The 20,205-nt window shown below is 38.2% G+C and overlaps 1 protein-coding gene and 1 long non-coding RNA gene across 2 annotated transcripts in view; both read left to right on the top strand.

The window, feature by feature from the left end:
• FAT3 (FAT atypical cadherin 3) overlaps nucleotides 1-1,396 on the top strand; it is a 259,360-nt gene extending 257,964 nt beyond the window's left edge. The window contains exon 31 of the mRNA XM_053456544.1: nucleotides 121-1,396. Coding sequence (XP_053312519.1) covers nucleotides 121-737 — 617 coding nt within the window. The 3' untranslated portion in view covers nucleotides 738-1,396. The remainder of the gene's footprint in view (nucleotides 1-120) is intronic.
• A 4,425-nt stretch (nucleotides 1,397-5,821) lies between these two features.
• On the top strand, nucleotides 5,822-7,655 carry LOC128474256 (uncharacterized). Its single transcript, XR_008346332.1, has 3 exons — nucleotides 5,822-5,997; nucleotides 6,100-6,561; nucleotides 6,604-7,655. It is a non-coding gene; the product is annotated as an uncharacterized LOC128474256 (long non-coding RNA).
• The last annotated feature ends 12,550 nt before the right edge of the window (nucleotides 7,656-20,205 follow it).

The raw sequence follows: 20,205 nt of genomic DNA, 5'->3' as shown, positions 1-20,205 counted from the left end.
AGCATGGAAAACATGATAAAGGAATGTTGAATTCAAATTCAAAAGCATGATTAACTGGTGCATGCAGAAAGCTGAGTATGAGTGCGCACTTATTTATTTGTTGATTATTCCGTTCCACAGCTTATCACTGGGATACGTCTGATTGGATGCCAAGCGCCCGACTCTCCGATATCGAAGAGGTTCCCAACTATGAAACAGCTGATGCGGCCTCCAATCACCATGGAAGTACAAGGGAACTGGAGACAGATTATTATTTGGGGGGTTACGACATTGACAGTGACTATCCGCCACCCCAACAAGAAGACTATTTAAGCCAGGATCAGCTACCACCTCCCCTTCCAGAAGATTTCCAAGAACATTACGACACCCTCCCCAAAGCCAAGCCCATATCCGTGGTTAGCACTCTCAGCCCTGACTGCAGGAGACGTCCTCACTTCCACCCCAGCCAATATTTACCGCCCCACCATCTATCCAATGACATAGAGACAAGCGTTCCACAACCTGGACCTTCATTTAGTACTTTTGTACCTGGTCCGAGTCCAAGGGTGGAAAAGACAAGCACAGATAATGTATCTTTATCCTTGCACAATCCTTGCACTTCTTCGTCTGATATCTCAGCGAGTTGTGGGTTCGAAGACACAGAAGTCGCCGTTAGTGACTATGAAAGTTTGGATGACTTCCGCATGGATCATTCTCACATCCCCTACATGGAAACACAACATCAAACGCAAGTGTGATTCGCGGTTTTTATTTGGGATATCAAAATACGCGTCCGAGTTACGGTACCCGCCGCGAGACATGGACATGTCCAAACGATGACATAGCGGTTGCTTTGATAGTACGTCAGTGATTTCTCGCAAAGATCAAACAGACAATCCTTTCAACATGTGGCTAAAATGTGTTGCCAAAAAAAAAAAAAAAGCTTATGCACAGTGTTTTGGTACTAAAGCTAGTTTACGATTAGAAGTATTAAAATCTCATTCGTGTTTTTTGAAATACGAGAAAAATCTATTACTCAGTGCCATGCATCCTCAAAACATTTGACGGCTTGAAATGGACGGAATTCATGTTATTTTACAGACGAATTGGAAAGCTGACGATATGCAATAGGGTTCTGTGAAAATAGCGACTTGAAAAACTTACTGGAATAGCACAAGCTTAAATTGTACTAGAAAAAAAAGATCTTATTTTTACATTACTGACGACTACGACACGTGTACGTTAACAAATAAAATAGCCATGTCTACGTATAGCATTTTATAGAACGAGGGGTGCCTTGTATACTCTGGTGTTATCGGTTCGTGTAAAGGCCATCGCTTCTGTTTTGCACTATTGACCAAATTTCCCCAAAAAATACCCCAAGAAATAAAAAAATTTTAGTTTTAAACATTCAAAATGTCCTCAAGTGATGCAGTAATATTGCAGAAACAAATTCACTTCCAGAAATGTAAAGCAATAAAATTCATCCCATTATATGGTGTATTGTTGGTTACTCCGGATCTCCAGGTTTGATCCGGAGTCTCTGGGTCACTTTTCTCCTTTTCTGGGCAGGGAAGTGCTGTTTAGCCACACCCATTCCCTGCCCACTTCCCCTCCCACTGGGGGATAGTCCCGATCCGCACTCAGGCTAGCCCCGTCTATTCTGCTAATAAGCCTAACCTTGCATACATAGCCTGCTAACCCCACCCCTTCACAAAGCCACTCCCCCTTAAGAAGGATTGCTAGCGAGGAGGGTAGTGATAAGGCGTAGTAGTATTCCATATATCAGCTGCAAGATATGGCTGCTATTCCATGTTGTATTTTTTTTTTTAAAATTGGACATAGAAGAGGGTAAATCATTTTAGATTAAAAAGGAATGTTTTGATTAATTGGGTGGTCACATTTTATATGGCGTCATTGCAAACATACAGTAAGTAGCTGGGCATTGATTTATATTGCAGAACAAACAATAAACAGCCATAGGCCATTCTAAGTTATCTCCCTCCCCCAGAAAAAATATATGTTCTTTATTTTAATCATTATTAAATTTAGCGGCTATAAAACCACTGTATAAATAAATATTTTGTATTTATTTTCGCCTTGATTTTTTTTAGCAAACATTTTCATTGATGTGCATTTTTCCCAAAAGGCATTTTATTTCTTTGGAAACCAAAATAAAATCAGTTTAAAAGCCGGAATTTTTCTAGCAACATGTGAATTTTTTTAATTGAGATTTGATTATAAATTTCATATTTTTTAGGATGTTTTTTGGGTTTTTTTTGCCTTTTGTTTTGGAGCTATTGGATATTATTTACTATTATCATGTGTTATATACCATCATCTTCTCTTTTATGCCGTCATCAGATTCCATAGATCTAGTATGAGGGTTACACATAATACTTACCAGGGCCCCCCCTTAGGCAGAGGTAAGTGGGGTTCCGGAACCGGGCTCCTGATCATGAACACACTCTAAAGAGGGTCCCATAATTAAACTGTTTATCACGCTCTCCCTCATGTTTGTGGTCTTTGCATCACTGAGCGAAGTGGAGCACAGGAATATGATGTCATATCCATCAGGTGTCACCCAGATTCTTCTCCAGGTCTCCGGGTCGCTCTTCTATTTTTCCAGGCCAGGGGAGAGGTTCTAAGCCACGCACACTCGCTGCCAAATAACTCTCCCAATCTTGACCCATTAACTGTTATCTGGGGCTACCTGCCACATGGCTAACCACACCCCATGCATGGATAGCTCCACCTTCAGGCGGAGCTACCCGGCTCATCTCAGAGCTCCAGGTAGCCTAGTCATACCCCAGTGCTCCACTTTCTTCAGCCCTGGAGACACTACAAGCATGAGGGACAATGGGAGCACCCTTTGGCCTTTTTCTAAGGGCTTCTACAAATAGTTTTGGCCCCGGCCCCGCAAATTCCGAGGGCAGTTGTGATAACAACAGATTTTTGAAAGAAAAGACACAGAAAGAAGGAATGGAGGACTCTGCTGGAGTGATAACAAACCCAACCTATTCCCGTGATATATCACAGACGCTCTTGTGTCCGAATCCTATCGTCTTTTGTATCTAGCTTCCTACGGTCTAAATACCGATATTTCTGTTTCAGGGTATGATAAGTAGAGAAAAAAAATATACGAATAGCACAATTTTAGCAAGATGTTAGCTAGCGATAAATATTAACTAGAAATTAGCGAGCATTGAAGTAGTATAAAATATATAGGATTTTGGTGTTTCAGTCGTGCCAATGTTTTCCATTATTTATAAACAATATTGAAATGTGAAAGTAAATATAATGTGCGGTAGATTAAATGTCTGCAAGAGAATCAGTGATTAATTGAGGCGAAAGTTGAAGAATTCTACCAAAAAAAGAAAAAGTGGGGGGGAAAAAAATATTGGCTCTGTTATAATGTGAATAATAAAGTTATGGAATTTTGATTATTGCAAAACATACTGGGGGTTCTGTATGAGAAGTGCCCATTTAAAAAGAGGTATGATCTCCATAGCAACCATTGACTGGACCATTCCATTGGTTACAGGGGTGATTATTGTTAATATTTACAGAGATCCAGAAGATTCCATAGCGCTATTACAGTGAGGGGAAAATAGAACATTGGCCCTGTTCTTGTGAGCTTGCACTCTATTAAGAGCACATTTTGCACCAGGACCTATTTTTCCTAAATAAGCCTGTTATTGTCTAATTTCTAGCCTGTCAGAAAGCTGCTATTTTTTGTAATAGGAATATTTGTTACTAAAGGCATCGAAAACATGGCATGAAAAATAATATAACCCATGTTATGTTTTTCTAAGAGAACAAAAATTAGATTTTTAATATATATTTTTTAAAAATTCACCACACGCATTATTCCTAAAAAGAAAATCCTATAATATGAAATGGGCTGGATTGAATCCCAGAATTTGACATCAGATAGGGCCCATTTGCCCATCTAGTCGCCCATTTTCCCTGAAGGCTCAAACCATAACCAGTCGTTGGTCTTGTCTTACATTCAGGAGCCATATGTCTATCCCATACATGCTTCAATTCTCTCACTGTATTAGCCTCTACCACATCTGCTGAGAGGCCGTTCCACTTATCCCCCTCCACCACCACCATCACAAGTAATTAAATGGCAATACTCCCGTACACCAAAATGGACAAAAATGAGATTAAACCAGTGATGAAAAGTGTTATCTCATTTATGAATCTAGCCCAGTGTATCTCTGTATTTTATTTCAATTCCATTACAATTTATGCCAGAATCAATATTTAACTACTTGTGTAGAATAAAAAATACTCTATAATATCTAAGTATTTGCTTCTTTTTCCTCCCAACACAAGCCATGTCTCTTGTTTAGCAACGTCCACATTACGCTCCACAACCACCTTTTTGAATACCTTGTATATAGAATTTTAATACAGCACGTCGCAATATTTGCTTGTTGAGATATTTTGTGATTAGCGAGTAGATAGGCATTCATATACAATATATAATATGTCAATTATTAAATACTGTCCACTTAATGAAATAACCTCCTATCAATACCTATCAAACCTAAAAAGTTACAACCTCCTAATGAATGTTAAAGACCAATATTTAATTAGTGCTATTATTCCCCAATCTATATTCTGTCCATTATTATTATTTTTATTTATTTTTTTTTCATTTTTTTTTTGTTAGCATGAGAATGAAGACAGACCTGCGTAATACGAAGCTACCTACGTAACGGTGTCCATAATAATATAATTATTATTACCCAAAATCAGCATCCATAACTAAATTATTATACACTTAATTAGAAGTATGAATATATGAATTAATATACAATTGTTTTCCCATCTCTTAAAATGTAGCCGTATTCTTAATTAAACTGGCCCTCTAAAATTTGGTAAAATATGGTTTATGAGTTATAGTTTTCCATATTAAAACACGTTGTTTTGATCAACTTTATTTGAAGAATGCGAAGGTGCATGCATGAGCATTTAATGTGTCTATGTAATGAAAATGATGCATACAGTCTTTAGAAATCTGAAATATGTCTAAGCGGTGAATGTTCGCAAGGTTTTAGATGTCGAAGGTCCCATTGTTGCAGCGCTACGGCATATGATGGTGCCGTATAAAACAATAAATAATAATAATGAGTGAGATAAATAGATAAAGCATATGAATGACAGTCCTGCAGTTGGGAGAGTTGGCATACGGTGATAGGTGCTTATTCATTAAACAGTTGGAGGCACCAGATAACAGTACGTTACAGACTTACTCTATAGGCTGAGAAGAGAACAGGGAAGAAGTAGGATTGATATTTTGTAATATTACCAACGCTCCACTTTTCATTTAACCATTTCTTGGGGCATTGAAAATATTGATTTTAGTTATTAAAGTCCACCATCTAGATGATTTTGAAGGTCTTTCCATAAGAAATTTAAGTTAATAGATGCTTTTAGTTTTAAGGGTCGACACGAAGTTACCAGTTACTAGGTTCTTTAATGTTGTGAGTTTTTATACAATCTCGAAGGACTTAAATATGTCAAAATTTGATGTCCTGTTTTGTGTAAAACAGTTTATCTGGGACCTTATGTTGACTCTCAAGTTGGAGGCTCTGAATACCTTTTGATTCATATGTAAGAGCTTCCAAGTCTCATTACCCTCTTGTATACCATTACATCAAAATTAGGATTAGACAATAAGAAGAATGAAAAATCCTACTAAAAGTGATACACTATGCAAGTTTCTAGGCAGTTGTACTAATAAACACTACCACTAGAGGGAGACAGAGTCCTGGCACAATTATACTGCAGCTTTGGACCGTGCTATGCATCTGAGTAATCCTTTTTAAAAAAAATTTCATGAAGAATTTTGAATGCTTCCAAACCAAGCATTTCTAAAATCACAGCCAATGACCTATAATTCATCATCACCATGTGGATGAATTAAAATATTTAATCATATTGTCATTTATATTATTGATTTTATTAATTGCCTTTTTAAGCCATTCTTCATGTAGAGAAATAGTTACGTTTTTTTTTCCCTACAATCTTATTTACATGGGGTCTCATCATGCTTAGCTAGTTAAAAGCATACCTGGAAGTTATAGTTTAAGTATATAGTTATAGTTATACATGGTTTGACCCGGAGTCTCCAAATTAAGCCCTGCTCCACGGGGTCTCCGGGTCAGCTTGTTCTCTCTCCCATAAAGGGTGTCCACATTCTGCCCACTCCCTACCCACTTTCACCGGCGCCCTGCCACGTTCTCTCCCCCTAAAGGCCGGGGTCAGCCCATACCCGGGATGACAAAAGCCATCTTGGCAAATTTACCAGGATGGTGGGAATTTTAGTACTAAGATTTCTTTAACCGTATAGTGTAAAACAGGGCAACATCAGTTATAGGTTTCTGTGTCTGAATTAAGATTATCTTTGTCCAACACGAGGAATATTTGAGTGAATATTACACATTATATATTTGCTTTTCTTAGGAATATTTTAAGCAGAATCTAAACAGTAACAAACCTTTGCAATGTATGGCTCAAATATTAGTTTACCTATGTTGAAATAATCTTCATCGTTAAGTAATGAAAGTTCAAAGCCTGCATATTTAGTTATTTCTTTAGTCTATATAGCAATAATAATAATAAAAAAAAAGCTAAACTGGCTACTTCTTCCTTCCAGGTTTCCAAAAAAAAATTGTCAGCCAATTAGATTTTTTTTAAAATATATTTTTTTTAATTTTAAAAATTATTTCATGGTTGTAACAGGACTTAGTCCTGTTAATATGATTTTTTAAAAAAAAATATTAATTTACTTCTTTCATGGTAAACTGAATATATGCAGAAGACGGCAATAAATATCACTTTATCCTAATTACCTGTAAAATGTGTCAGTATTAATAAAGGACTGTCATTTGTTGGACTTCAGAGTATTACTTTAGTTAACCCTTTGAGATACAAATAACTCTGGAATAATTGTCTGACATTTGAGGGGATACTTGCTTCCTCCTCATACAAATTTCAGAATTTTTCGACTAGAAGGTGCTAGTTACAACTAGTTAAGCTTCTAATTTTATTATTTTAATAAATATAATTATGTCATAATGTGTGCATTACATATTTGCCCAGAATATTTCACCACTAGGATGCCCTTCTGATTTGGGATTTATTAAAGCACTGTCAAAAAAAAAAGATAAAAAAAAAAAGAAATATTATTTTCCTGTTTTGAACAGGCTGGTTTTAGTGATGTATGTTTTATTGTTTAAAAGGTCTGTAAAATACAATGTAAAATGTATATAGTGGTCTGGATTTCCAAGATCTTGTAGATATTACACGGCAATTTACTTTAATTCTTGAATGGATTTCATTTTAAAGAATGTTACGGGGCCACATGTCTGATCTAAATTGAAATTAACAAAATCACAACATTCTAAAAAAAAATGTGTAGTTGTGTTAAATATATTTTAATTTTTTTATTAATTTTTTGTTATGTTTTTATTTTTTATTTTTTTTAATACATTTTGCACAGTCACAATTTATATACCATTACAAATGCCATGTCGTTATTTCTCTGATAATGAGATATGCAACTGGAAAGATGGGCCTATATCAATTCAAGATATATAGCTATTGACAGTATTACATTTATTTTATTTTGTTCTTTTTTTTTTTCTTTTTTGTTCTTTCTGTAAAAAAAAAATTGTGTACAGGTTTATAAAATGTTGGAATTTGATAAACTTGATGGTTAACGAATTTACAAAAAATGTGTTTTGTGTTTATTTCTTTATTGTCGAAATTCTTTATTATGCTTTCATACAATCTATTTTAACCCCTTATTTTGTACCCCATGGATGAGAGATTTTTCATATTTTGGCAAACCATCATTTTTTGAGAAAACAAACTATCTTTCAGATTTTGCATGCTAGCACTGTAACTTCAACAGTATGGGTTTCTGGAAAAAAAGGAACAACCAGGGTCATTTTGTCACTTTTCAAAGGATATTTTTATAAAAAATATATATAAAAAAATTCTCCCTAACTCCTAGGTGAAGTAGGATAAATAAAACCTATTCCACTTAATTATACAAGCTATAAAATAAATACAATATTCTTTTCCTCCCTACTGACCACTAGGTTCTCTAATTTTCACCTACTAAACTATGCATGTGCTGAGCGCAACTATTCTACCCAAAAAATGATTATAAAAATAATGAAAAAACTTACCAATGAAAGAAAAAAGAATTACACTGAATTTAGATTGTTCAAGATTTTCTTCTTTCAGTGTAGGATAAATAGATAAATTATACACTATACTGTGTACAGGTAATCAATGAGTTAATTTTAGAAATGTTAATTTCTAAACTTTTTCTTTAACTTTTTTTCACACGTTACCTGACTTCTTCCGCCAAGAGAGATTCAGATTTACAAAACCAATGAGATTATAAGCATTGGCTTTAAATGAGTTGATTCATTGATCATAGTGATCACTTGACCCCACCATCCACACCAGATGGTTCTTCAAAGAACAAAGTTGGCCCAACAATAATGATAAAATTTTCTATTTGGGTTAAAAAAAATCAGCCGTATTACTGGAGCATGGACATTTTAGAGCAAACAATGGAGTAATTATGGGGATTTTAGTCTGAAGATGATTATGTATCTTTAGGTGGCTTGGGTAAGATGTAGCGTCCCATAAGCTTTTTAAAGACCACACAGGGATATCAGAAGAAGGCATTCTATAGGGTTACTCGTGGAAGCTTATGTAACCCTATAGCCTAACTCTATGAACACTGGTCCAGTGAGACACATCACAGGACATCTCGGACAAAGTTTAGTTTAGGTGGGTTCCCGTCGAAAAGAAGGGGATCTGCTTATCATTGGTTCATTACTTTTATTTCACAAAAACTCAACATTCTCCAAGGGGGTAGCAGTCATGTTATTAAACACTAATCTACACCAACCAGACAAGCCAGAAAATGTTTTTTTTTCCCCCTCAGAAATCCTGTAGCTTTTTTACATCTGCAAGGGATTCTGGGTAGCCATGTGCCAACAAGGTTACTAATTATTACCTTTTGCCTCTATTTATGAAGGTTATTAAAGTATGGCGGGCAGTTTACAGCTTATAGTTGATGTGACTCTCGATGAAGGACTCGGCTCCCATCTACTTGCAGCAACCCGCGCCTCAAACTATGTAAACATCGACTCAAGTGCAGAGCAACATGCAAATATCCCAACATTTCTGCAATGACTCATTTGGTACGAGCTGCCAATTTATTTACGGCGACACAGAAAGCTTCGCTGAGATTATGTGCGTCTCGCTGCGAAGCCTCGGCTTTCCATTGAGTAAGAATTATGAATCAATATTATTTCATTTGAGTAGTTTAGCGTTGCGGATGATATTTTTTTGGTCTCCTAGCATGTCTTCCCTGCCTGTGTCAGCAACAGTCACATCAATTATAAGCTGTAAACTGCCAAAAATCGAGCCTTTTACATTAAAGGGGAAGTCCCACTATACTTTACTAACCTTAATAACTGTAGTAATTGTCTAATAGTTGTAAAGAATACACACACACACATACACATATATATATATATAATTTTATAATGTATTTCTCACCTACCCATGATCCTCTGCTATATGTGAAGAGATCGGAACATGGTATAGATTGCATCGCACGCGGGGCAATTGTAAAAAAAAATTGGGGAGGACGTCTCCGCAGCACCGCCATTTTGACGGATGTTGCCAGGTTGTGTCCGCAGAGATGCGGACAAAGAAAGATAATCTGGATAAGGTTACCAGATTAAGGATTAAAGATTGATGATAGACTGGAGGAGAGGGAATATAGAAGATGAAGAAGATTCAGGAAAATATACAAAAGCGGAAGTGGACGGCAGAGAAGGTAGGAAAACACTTATAGAGAATGAGAGAAAGAGTGAACGAGGACGAGAATGTGAGAGAGTGAGTGATAGTGTGAGTGTGAATGAGAGTGAATATGGGCACCAGGAAACAAATTTTGTTCCCCAATTAAAAATGCCCCCAAGCTTTTAGCCATAAGGCATGGGGAGGGAACATAATTTGTTGCCCAAAAACGAACCGGAAAATTAGTCTGAATCATATTTGGTCCTTTTGCACAGGTTATATATATATATATGATTACTATGTCATAAATATTAAGTTAATTGCGCTGGTAGATATGTGTATGTATAAATATATCCCCATGACGATTATTGACGTGCTTCCATCATTAAAAAATAATCACCCACACTCCAGGAGTTACAGAGGTATTGTTAATCTCTATTAAAATGATAACTCATGAAGGTAAAATATATGCAGATTTCTTGTTGGCGTCAGATTTCCGTCTCTTTATCTGTGAGGTCTAAACGACTTACAATGTTTATTATAAATTTATAATCATGTTGCTGAACATAATGATTAGTATGGAGCCAGTGAATTCAAGATTTGCATTCGTTTGGCATTCTGAGGTTATTACATGCACAGATTTTCCAACCCAGAGTTACTTCTAATATGAAGTGACAACAGTGTGTTAATATTGTATGAAGGAATGGGAGTTTAATGAAGCTTATTAACAATGGCATGCAAAATGCCTATGTTTGAGGGTTGCATGAAGAATAGAAAATGTAGCTTTTTCGTATGCCACCTCCTGCCATGAATGCTATCTGGATTTGTTTTCAGACCCGCCAATGAAGAGCACCCAAGCAGATACCCTGTCCTGGGTGCCATAAAATCTAATACGATCACATAGGAAATGCAGCACCTAGCATCTTCAAAGTTATGATGTCATAAAAATGGTTACATTTCCAGAGTAGAATCAAGACATGAAGATGTTCTGTGCAGGCTGGGAATGAAAATGGAAATATTTGGACACTTGGCCTATGTATTTTATCGTGGGGTTGAGCTCTTATGCCACGCGCTACACCCCTTTTCCATATCTAGTCACAGTATTTGCCATCTTAAAAATGTATATTAGATTGTTCCTTAATGATAACAGAATATCAAATTATTATTAAAATTGCAGGAACCAAAAGTAATAAAAAGGTCCAAATAAGTACCTGGGAAACAGACCGCGGGCCCCCCGACTTCACAAGCAACATTTGCCACAGTGCAATCTTTGCCCTCAAACAGTTGAATGCAACTTTTGCCTCCAAACAGCATGTCTGCGCAAACTGTTCCCCCAAGCAGCTTCTTTGTGCCATATTTGCCTGCAAGCAGCTTACCTGTGCTATCTGTGCCCCCAGCTTGTTAATACCCTCAAACAGCTTTTCTGTTTCATCGTTTTCCCTGAACACTTTGTCTGTGTCTCCAAACAGTCTACCTGGATTAGCTTTGCCCCCTAACAGCTTGCTTGTGTCACGTTTTGCCCCAAGCAGCTAGTCTGTGTCATTTTTGCCCTCAAACAGCCTGCCTGTGCCATTTTTGCCCCCAAACAGCAACTCGTTCCTTCACTCATACACTCACTCATTTATACTGCCTTCCACACCCTCTTACACACACATTATCTTTTTCTATTTTTTTCTAAGTTTTACCTTTTTTTTATCAAATTGGGTTTTTATAGAGATTGAGTAGTTGAGGGGGTTACCTCCTTAGATGTATTTAAAGTCTTAAATAGAACACGGTGGTGGTGGCAGCGAATACAGGGAGAGTGGCAAGTAAGCCTGCGGGCTTGTTTTTTTTCCATTAACCTTTTCACACCCACAGTGAGAGCCGGCAGGCAGGTGGTGGTTCTTCCCGTTGTTGAGGTATTCATGACAAACAAAAAGTGATGAAATAATCATGCAGGTTCATTAATATTGTACTACTGGAAGTATTGGCACGTTAACAGAACATTTCACTTCATTTCTCCGTGTTTTTTCTTTAAGCAGTGTCAAGCAGGCTCTTATGTGGTCACATGTGCATGTATCGTCTATCCAAATGCATAAAATACACAACCCCAACCCCAAAAAATTTGGTTGCCCAGCTTAAATTGGGACAGTTGGGAGGAATGACAATATATGAATGGGGGCCTTTCAACAGAGGTTTCCCAGGGCCCAGGTAGAATTAAAGTGGCCCTGTAAATAAGTATTTATTAGTACAAAATAAATCTACGTAATGTGTGACAAACCATGGTATATGAGGGCTACAGATGTCACATTTAGCGATCTTAACGCCTTAAGGACAATGGGCGGTCCCTAAACCAATTGAAAACAATGCATTTTGAGCATGTACGGGCTTTGTCATTAAGGGGTTAAGCGTGGTCTTCTAGGGAGAACCAGAGAAGTGATGCTGTTCTCCAGGTCAAGCCCGGAGAGTTCCCAGGTATGGACAGGACACATGGGTCCAGGCAGGTATTGCATCACTTGGCCCGGAGATCTTCTTGCCCTGGGAGCTCATGGTAACTTCTTCTCCCCTCAACAGTCTCTCTGATTGTCCGCTCCAAGGGTTTTAATCCGCAGCATCAAAGTCCTGGACCAGATCCTGCAAACCCAACACGGGCATCAAATCTGCTACAGGACTGGAGTTGGCGCATTGGCCCAACCTGCTCTCGAAATGCACCACCTCCGGGATCCATACATATCATGTGACAAAATACGCACAGAAAATCTCATTGTATCTACACTATCACGCGTGGTATGTAAAGATTAACGTAAGTAACATGGGATCATCCAAGTATATTAATATTATATCTTTTAATAAACATATTTATAGTTATAGGGGGATTTAATAAATTACTCATACCAAAAAGGCGTTGTGCTGTTTATTTGCAAGCTATGCATTAACAAAGAAATAGAGAAATCCTGACTTTTTACAAGTTTTACTCATTAGTCTAATGATAACATTTCCCAGAAACCACTAAAAGTACTGGAAAAGTACTTGAAACAACTAGCGCAATGCAATTAGCCGGAGAGAGAGACTGGAGACAAGCCATTTTAAAATTGTTCTCAAGATTTCTAAGGAGCTGTAACCCCAGAAACCTCAAAAACGCAAAATACTTAAAAACTTTGCATACATCCGAAAAACGATTTTATGGAACCCATAACCTTAACGTATCTGAATGTAAATTCCTTGTCCCTGCAAAGAAGGTGAAGTCAACGCATGAGCTGGAAATTAGAACAATGGGTGCTGTCAGAAAAAACCTTGATCACCTCTCACTAACAAGCCCGGCTCGGCTTATTCTAACTAACGCAAAATACAAAGAAGGTTCCCCACGGTGAGAGAACTTCAGCAAAGATAAACTTTCTGGTTGAAGATAATCCTTATGTAAAGTACTTTATTATTCAAGCCATGATCACTAGTTCTCGCAAGCAATTCAAGTTATATATTATTTATAAGATAGATTTTAAAGCACGGTTGGTGCATTCTCATAGTACGTTTGCAGTTATTTGGTCAGATGGACCAAAAATATTTTGAAGGATGTTTTAAAAAAAAAAATAATAAAAAAAAAAATCACATTCTGTGTGCTGTGCAACATTCACCATTGTCTATCTCACGGTATAGCGGCATCTCTCCCAACATTTCAGGTGTGATGGGTGTGATGGGTGTGATGTGGTGTGATGGGTGTGATGTGGTGTGATGGGGTGTGATGGGTGTGATGGGTGTGATGTGGTGTGATGTGGTGTGATGTGGTGTGATGGGTGTGATGTGGTGTGATGAGGTGTGATGGGGTGTGTGGCAAAAGTCGGGGCTGGCCCCATAAGTAGATAACAACAATCCAATGGCAAAACTCCTACATCCATTGCCTTTTCACCTCACTGGGTCAGTCAGGTGAGATCAGAGGATATCCCAAACAAGCCCATGCTCCTTAACCCCTTGATGACAAATGACGGTCCAGGAACGTCCCGCAAAAACAGTCAGTTAATGACAATTGACGTGCCAGAACCGCCATGACTTTAAATGGGTGAAAATCAGCATCAGGGGCCATATCTGGCCCCTCCCTGGGGGCATCAACCGGGCACACACCCGTTTTTTATTTATATATTTATTTATATAAATTTATATCAATATATATAAATATAATAATAATTTATATAATAATATATAATAATACTATACCGTAATAAATATATATATAATAATTTATGGAGCGCCAGCAGATTATATAGCGCTATTACTATAGGAAAGAGTGAGAACGATCAATAACATTTAAAATATAAAACTGGATAATACGTTTAACGCATGTTAAGACATACTGGTGCAGGAGGGCTCCTGCTCTTGCCATCTTACAATCTCTAAGGTTGGGTATGGCTTGGGCGATGTAAAGAAGTCGGTTGCATAGAGATCTCGAAGGTGGGGAGTCCAGATATTTTTCAAGGATGCAGGTTGTTATTACAAAGTGTTATAGATTAACAGCTGATAGTATCTACCCTATTGACGAGGTCCCAAGGGAGCGTATGGACCCATCTCTGGGCTGCAGAAATCATTGTGTGCCCAATACGTGCCAACTGTCTTCTTGTAATGCACCGACGGGATTGTGTCTGGGATATAAATTGGGTGTCAAGGAAAGGCAACTAACCTATAATCATTTTTTATTGGAAATCAGTCCACAGTTCACTACAGCGCAAGAGCAGAAGAGGAAGAAACAACCAAAACCTTCATGGATGGAGCTATCAACCCAATGTAAGGCATGGGACCAGGCTATAGAAACATGTTAGTTTCAAGAGGAAGGGGCGTTGTGTTTTAATATATTAAAAAATAATATGAATAGAGTAGAATCTGATTCTCTAAACAATCCGAGAGGAACACAACGAAAAATGTGTTATTTTAAGTGAATCGTACCTGTTATTGTGAACTGTGTTAAAAAACGAAATCACAAAATGTAAATCGGTTATATAGTATATTACAAAAATATTCCCTCATCGCGTTACCCGGTAATCATTCATATTTAATCAGGGGCTCTATACGTATGAGTACAATATGATAGTATATTCTCTTGATAGTTTTCATATTGAATAATGAAAAGTAATTACTTTATAAGATGATAGAAAGAAGCAGAGCGTAAATTACATTTTGTGAAACCTAAGATACTATGGAATTGCATAAAACAGATGTAAAAATCACTACAGTACTTTCTAAGAGGAAAATGAGTTGGAAAACGAAGTTTGTTTAATGCATCGAGTATTATTTTTGATGATTTTGGGAACTGGTAGCAGAAGACTAGATTCTAGACCAGTTCTAGATCCAGGGAGCAGAAACACATAAAAAAAAAAAAAGAAAAGAAAAAAAGGAACAGGAGGTGGGCAAAAGATTTCCGTTAAAATATAAATATTGAATAATCTCGTAGTAATTATGACATTGAAAAGAAGCCAACAGAACGAAAAAAAAAAAACAGATTGTCAGAGACACAGAGATTGTCTAGAAGGGAAATTATTCCAGAAGTAGTGTTTTGACATTCTCAGCGGGGGAAAAGCTAGTAGGGTTATTATAGCAATTATAGGAGAATAAATCCGAGGAACATATCTGCTTCTGCGTTCTTTCACGGAACCGTAGTGAGGATAATTCTCTTTTTCGCCATTGTTTTGCATTTTTAACGAGAGCGTGGCGGCCAAGTAAAAAAAATCTGGTGGCTTGGAAAGCGTAGAGCGGCTGCGAATTAAAAGGAACTGTTAATTGAAAGGCAACATTGTTTCACGGCAATACCAGCATTCAATTAATGAAGTGAAAAAGGGGCTATCTGTTCGATTTTCAACATTATAATAGAATATTTTGAGGGCAGGGCTGGACCGCCGAGGAAAATGGTGGCATATTTTACAGGATTCGCATTTTGTGCCATCAAAGGGGACTAAAAACATTTCTCAATTATGAAAAAGATCTCTGCGGCACCCCAGCCAGTGGGGACAACAAAAAAATCAATTTATTTTTCCACTTCACGGACAAGGAAAATGTTACTTTCCTGGCTCCAGACAGGACCTCAAGTGGAAAGTCTGAACATCTCAAGTGGATATCAACTATAAAAGATATCAAAGGGGTTATCAAACGTGCGCAGCTTCATGAAAAATAGAGTTCGTAAAGTTATATTCGTCAAGAAATGAAAGGTATTGGACCGTACGAAACGCCCGAGAGCCAAGTAAGGAACCTATCACCCACAAGCTGCTAGATGCGTTGAGAAGACATACAGTCGAGACGTTATAGAGGGTCTTATGCTGGAATTGTTCTCTCATGAAACAAAAGGTCCTATTATTAAAGTTCACCAAAAATAACTGTTTTGGTAATAGTCACTTTCTATCACATCTAGGAGATGTTGATGAAGCCCACAATAACCTCCAAAACACTTCCATACAAGTAATAAGACGGATATAGCCGTCTTTAATGGAGTCTTTAATCAAACGTTATATTGGGCCAACCAAAAAAAAAAATGTTTTCACAACCTCAGATGGAATGCATCAGCTGAAGAACAGACTGCGGAGGTTCCTAAAGCTTACGTACACAAAATAATCAAATAGAGACATTAAGGCCAACCTCAGGGTCAATAATTAGAAATCAACACAGTACTTGGTTGCATGACTCTAGAACCGGCGTTGTGTTAATTATACAAAGTTGATTCTCACTAAATAAAGAAGAGGCATCTGAGGTCCCAAACTTTATTGACCTTTTTTGATGTTTTTCAATAAAAGTTTTCACCACTGATTTATTATTACTAGCAAAACCATCACAGAAACATTATTTCCATTTTCAGTGGGATGTAGAAAAGGATCACTAAGAGTCTTTAACTCGCCAGCAGAGGGCGCCAAGGTGTTATTAAAATGGGTGAACGGCACAACAAGAGGGCGTACTGTAATCCTGAAACTACTCATAGATCCCAAACTCTCTTTAAATTTCCTTGTTTTACTAAAATTCCAATCCAAACTTACCTGTCCAAATCATATGTATCCTAAAATAGTATGTCATGTTAGCATACCATTGTACAGCGCTACGGAACATATATATTTTTTTGTTTTTCTAGAACATCATAAGACAAGTCCCACAAAAGTAACGCTAACCGAATGCGACTAAAGCCAAATATGTCAAATTAACCCTTAAATTAACTGACTATTATTTTCTCCTCCACCTATTTTTGTTTTATTATTATGTGTGTAAAATCGAGAACATCCTGCAAAAACCATGGCTTTGAGAGGTATGGCTATGTATGATTTGCCTATGGCCCCTTCCTGCCATTTATAAGGAGGAAGGCACGGTGCACTCGGGGGGGGGGGAGCATTCTAGAACATTCCCAGGCATTTGGATAGAAAGAGATATACCTTGGAACTTGTGGGCTCCGGCTACCTGGAGCCTATCCTTGTCAGTGGGCGCTCCCGCTGATGTCGGTGGGTGGTCTCGCTGATGTCGCCAGGCTTTCCCGCTATTGTCAATGGGCCGACATTGTGGGAAACACCCACATTTAAAGGGGAAATGGGCGGGGAGTGGGCATGGCAAAGACCCCACTCCCGCGACCCGAAGAATTTGGGTGTTGACCCAGAGAACTGGAGAAAGACTCCAAACCTGGAGAGATCCCAGGTATGGATATAGAGATTGACAGAAACAGAAGGATCTATACTTTATGTTTTCTACACTATTTCCATGTTAAGTAACAAAACCATGGAAGTCATCATCTGACAAAATATGAATTAATTATATACAAATGAAATGATACGTAGCTAAATGAAATATTTAATCATTTAAGTGAAAATGGAATTCTTTTACTTTCATGTTGGTGGCCTGCAGCAGCTAAACAAATTATCCCAAACAGTGCAATTATTATTAAATCGTACGGCATTAACCTCACCCTGATAACATCTATTAGTGATATCGCTGCGCATTAGCAAGAACGGATTAACGAGAAGCAGAGGAAAATGGTTGCAGCGAACTCTGTGTGCATACAGCTTATGAACATAATACGGCAGATGGAATTTACATTCCGCTAACATGATATGACTACCTTTAATATAAAAGTTTGGGGTCACGGAGCTGTTTTCATGGAAAACAAGGACATTTCTAGCTGTAACATAATTGCAGAAGGGTTTTCTAACAATAAATGATCCTCTTAAACTGAAACTTGGATCAGCGTACACAATGTGCCATTGGAACACGGGAGTGATGGGAGTGATAAAGGGCCATTGGAACACAGGAGTGATGGGAGTGATAAGGGGCCGTTGGAACACAGGAGTGATGGGAGTGATAAAGGGCCATTGGAACACAGGAGTGATGGGAGTGATAAAGGGCCATTGGGACACAGTAGTGATGGGAGTGATAAAGGGCCATTGTAACACATGAGTGATGGGAGTGATAAAGGGCCATTGGAACACAGGGGTGATGGGAGTGATAAAGGGCCATTGGAACACAGGAGTGATGGGAGTGATAAAGGCCCATTGGAACACAGGAGTGATGGGAGTTATAAAGTGCCACTGGAACACAGGAGTGATGGGAGTGATAAAGGGCCATTGGAACACAGGAGTGATGGGAGTGATAAAGGGCCTCTATACACCTATAAAGATATTCCATTCAATATCAGCCGTTTCCAGCTACAATAGTCATTAACAACATTAACCCCGTCTGGGCTGGATTTCTGATTCATTCTATGTTATTTTAGTGGACAAAATTTGCTTCTCTTTCATTTCTTTCCTTTTCAGCGGAGTATTAATAATCATACATCTTATACGACACATCGCATAATACCATGAGTACATTCTTATCCTACATGTAACCGTATAAAATATTTACATTACAAGCTTCCTGACATCCTTTAAAGAATATAGGAGATGTTTATGAAGTCATGAAAAGACACAGAATAGGCAGATTTAATGATATTTGTTTTACAAAAGTTACGTTGTACAATAGAGTAGTTCAGGCTGAGGACAGATTCAAGGTTGAACGGGTAATTAATATAGCCGTTGGCACATTCAGGCCAACCGCCGATAAATAACATAAGCGGAGCCGCCTGCTACACTCCTAGACGTTCGCAGACAGCGGCTATTTGTATCCGGCCAGAGGCAGCACATTAACGGGCTCTGCAACACAAGCATCAATAAAGGCGCTGTCGGGCACCAGCCCTCCAGGCTCTTCCTTGTTTGCCTTATGGCCATGGAGACTCCATGTAAAGCGCTGCTTCTCCAGGTCGCCGAGTCACCCGAAAAAAAAACCTCTGGGTTGCTCCGCCCCCATTTCCCCTCCAATCACAACATTTTCCTGCTCGTTGGGCAGCGGGACCGCGGCAACATTAACGGGACCGTCCACTGACTTCAGCAGGACTGTCTACCTGGATCCCAAAAAGGGAGATGTCCAGGTAGCTGTACCCTGGATGCTCCCTGTTATGCCTATGGGCAGCCTTGGTCTTTGCAGATTCTAATCTACTGGACTTCTGTATATATAGCAAGAAGTGCTATACATTATACACATGTGTGGCTTCAGAGCCTCCTGAAGGATCAGTTTCTGTTGAAGAAGCTTGGTTAAATCAGCATGGTTAAATCAGTGAGATTTCTTCTGCTGAGTCATTAACCTATACATTCTACAGGGCCAGCTCGGCTCTTCTTCTTCATTCGCTTAATGAATAGTGAAGGAAGACCATTGAAACCACAGCTCTACTGCTAATTCTCCCTTTAGTGAATAAACCCCTCTGTCCCCAGTCTAGGGGAAAAATGTAGACACCCATGCATATGAATTGCAGACCGTTAATCCGCGTGTTAATATATAGAACGCAGAGGTCTACGTGAGTATTAGAATAAGGAAAGGTTGTCACGGATTGCCAGGATTGTATCAAGTTAACCGAGGCTTTCTGCAGCACACTGAATATTCCTTGAGGTTTATCCTGCTGCCTCAAACTTTCCTGTTGATCCACTTTAGAGACAAATTACCGTTTCTGCACTACAAATTATTTGATTTGCCTAGGATAACAGATTTATGTTTTTCCACCCTTTCATGGATTTTTAGATGTTTGGCAATACTAAAACAAAAATAGTATAGTTCCTAACTCCTTGCTCTCTTGTGCCTAGAGGGGCACCAACCGGACCCCACTGATGAGGCCACCGAAGGCCGAAACGTACATCTGGGGTTGTTGGTTCCCTTGTGCAGAGGAAACTTGTATCTCATTATATCATTTCAGTGCTGTTTTACCCCATTTTTTGGGATCAGACTGGTATGTAGATGGAGATTTTTTTCTCCGTAATCGCTCAAGAGAGCTAAAATTTGAGATGTTTTTTTGTACAGTTATTAACTAACATTATTTCATGCTGCGTTTGAATATCTATGAACAGCTCTGTCTGACAACAATGT

Source organism: Spea bombifrons, chromosome 2 (genome assembly GCF_027358695.1).
Source record: "Spea bombifrons isolate aSpeBom1 chromosome 2, aSpeBom1.2.pri, whole genome shotgun sequence".
In the NCBI taxonomy this organism is placed as follows: Eukaryota; Metazoa; Chordata; class Amphibia; order Anura; family Pelobatidae; genus Spea; species Spea bombifrons.
This window is presented reverse-complemented; position numbering and strand designations above follow the sequence as displayed.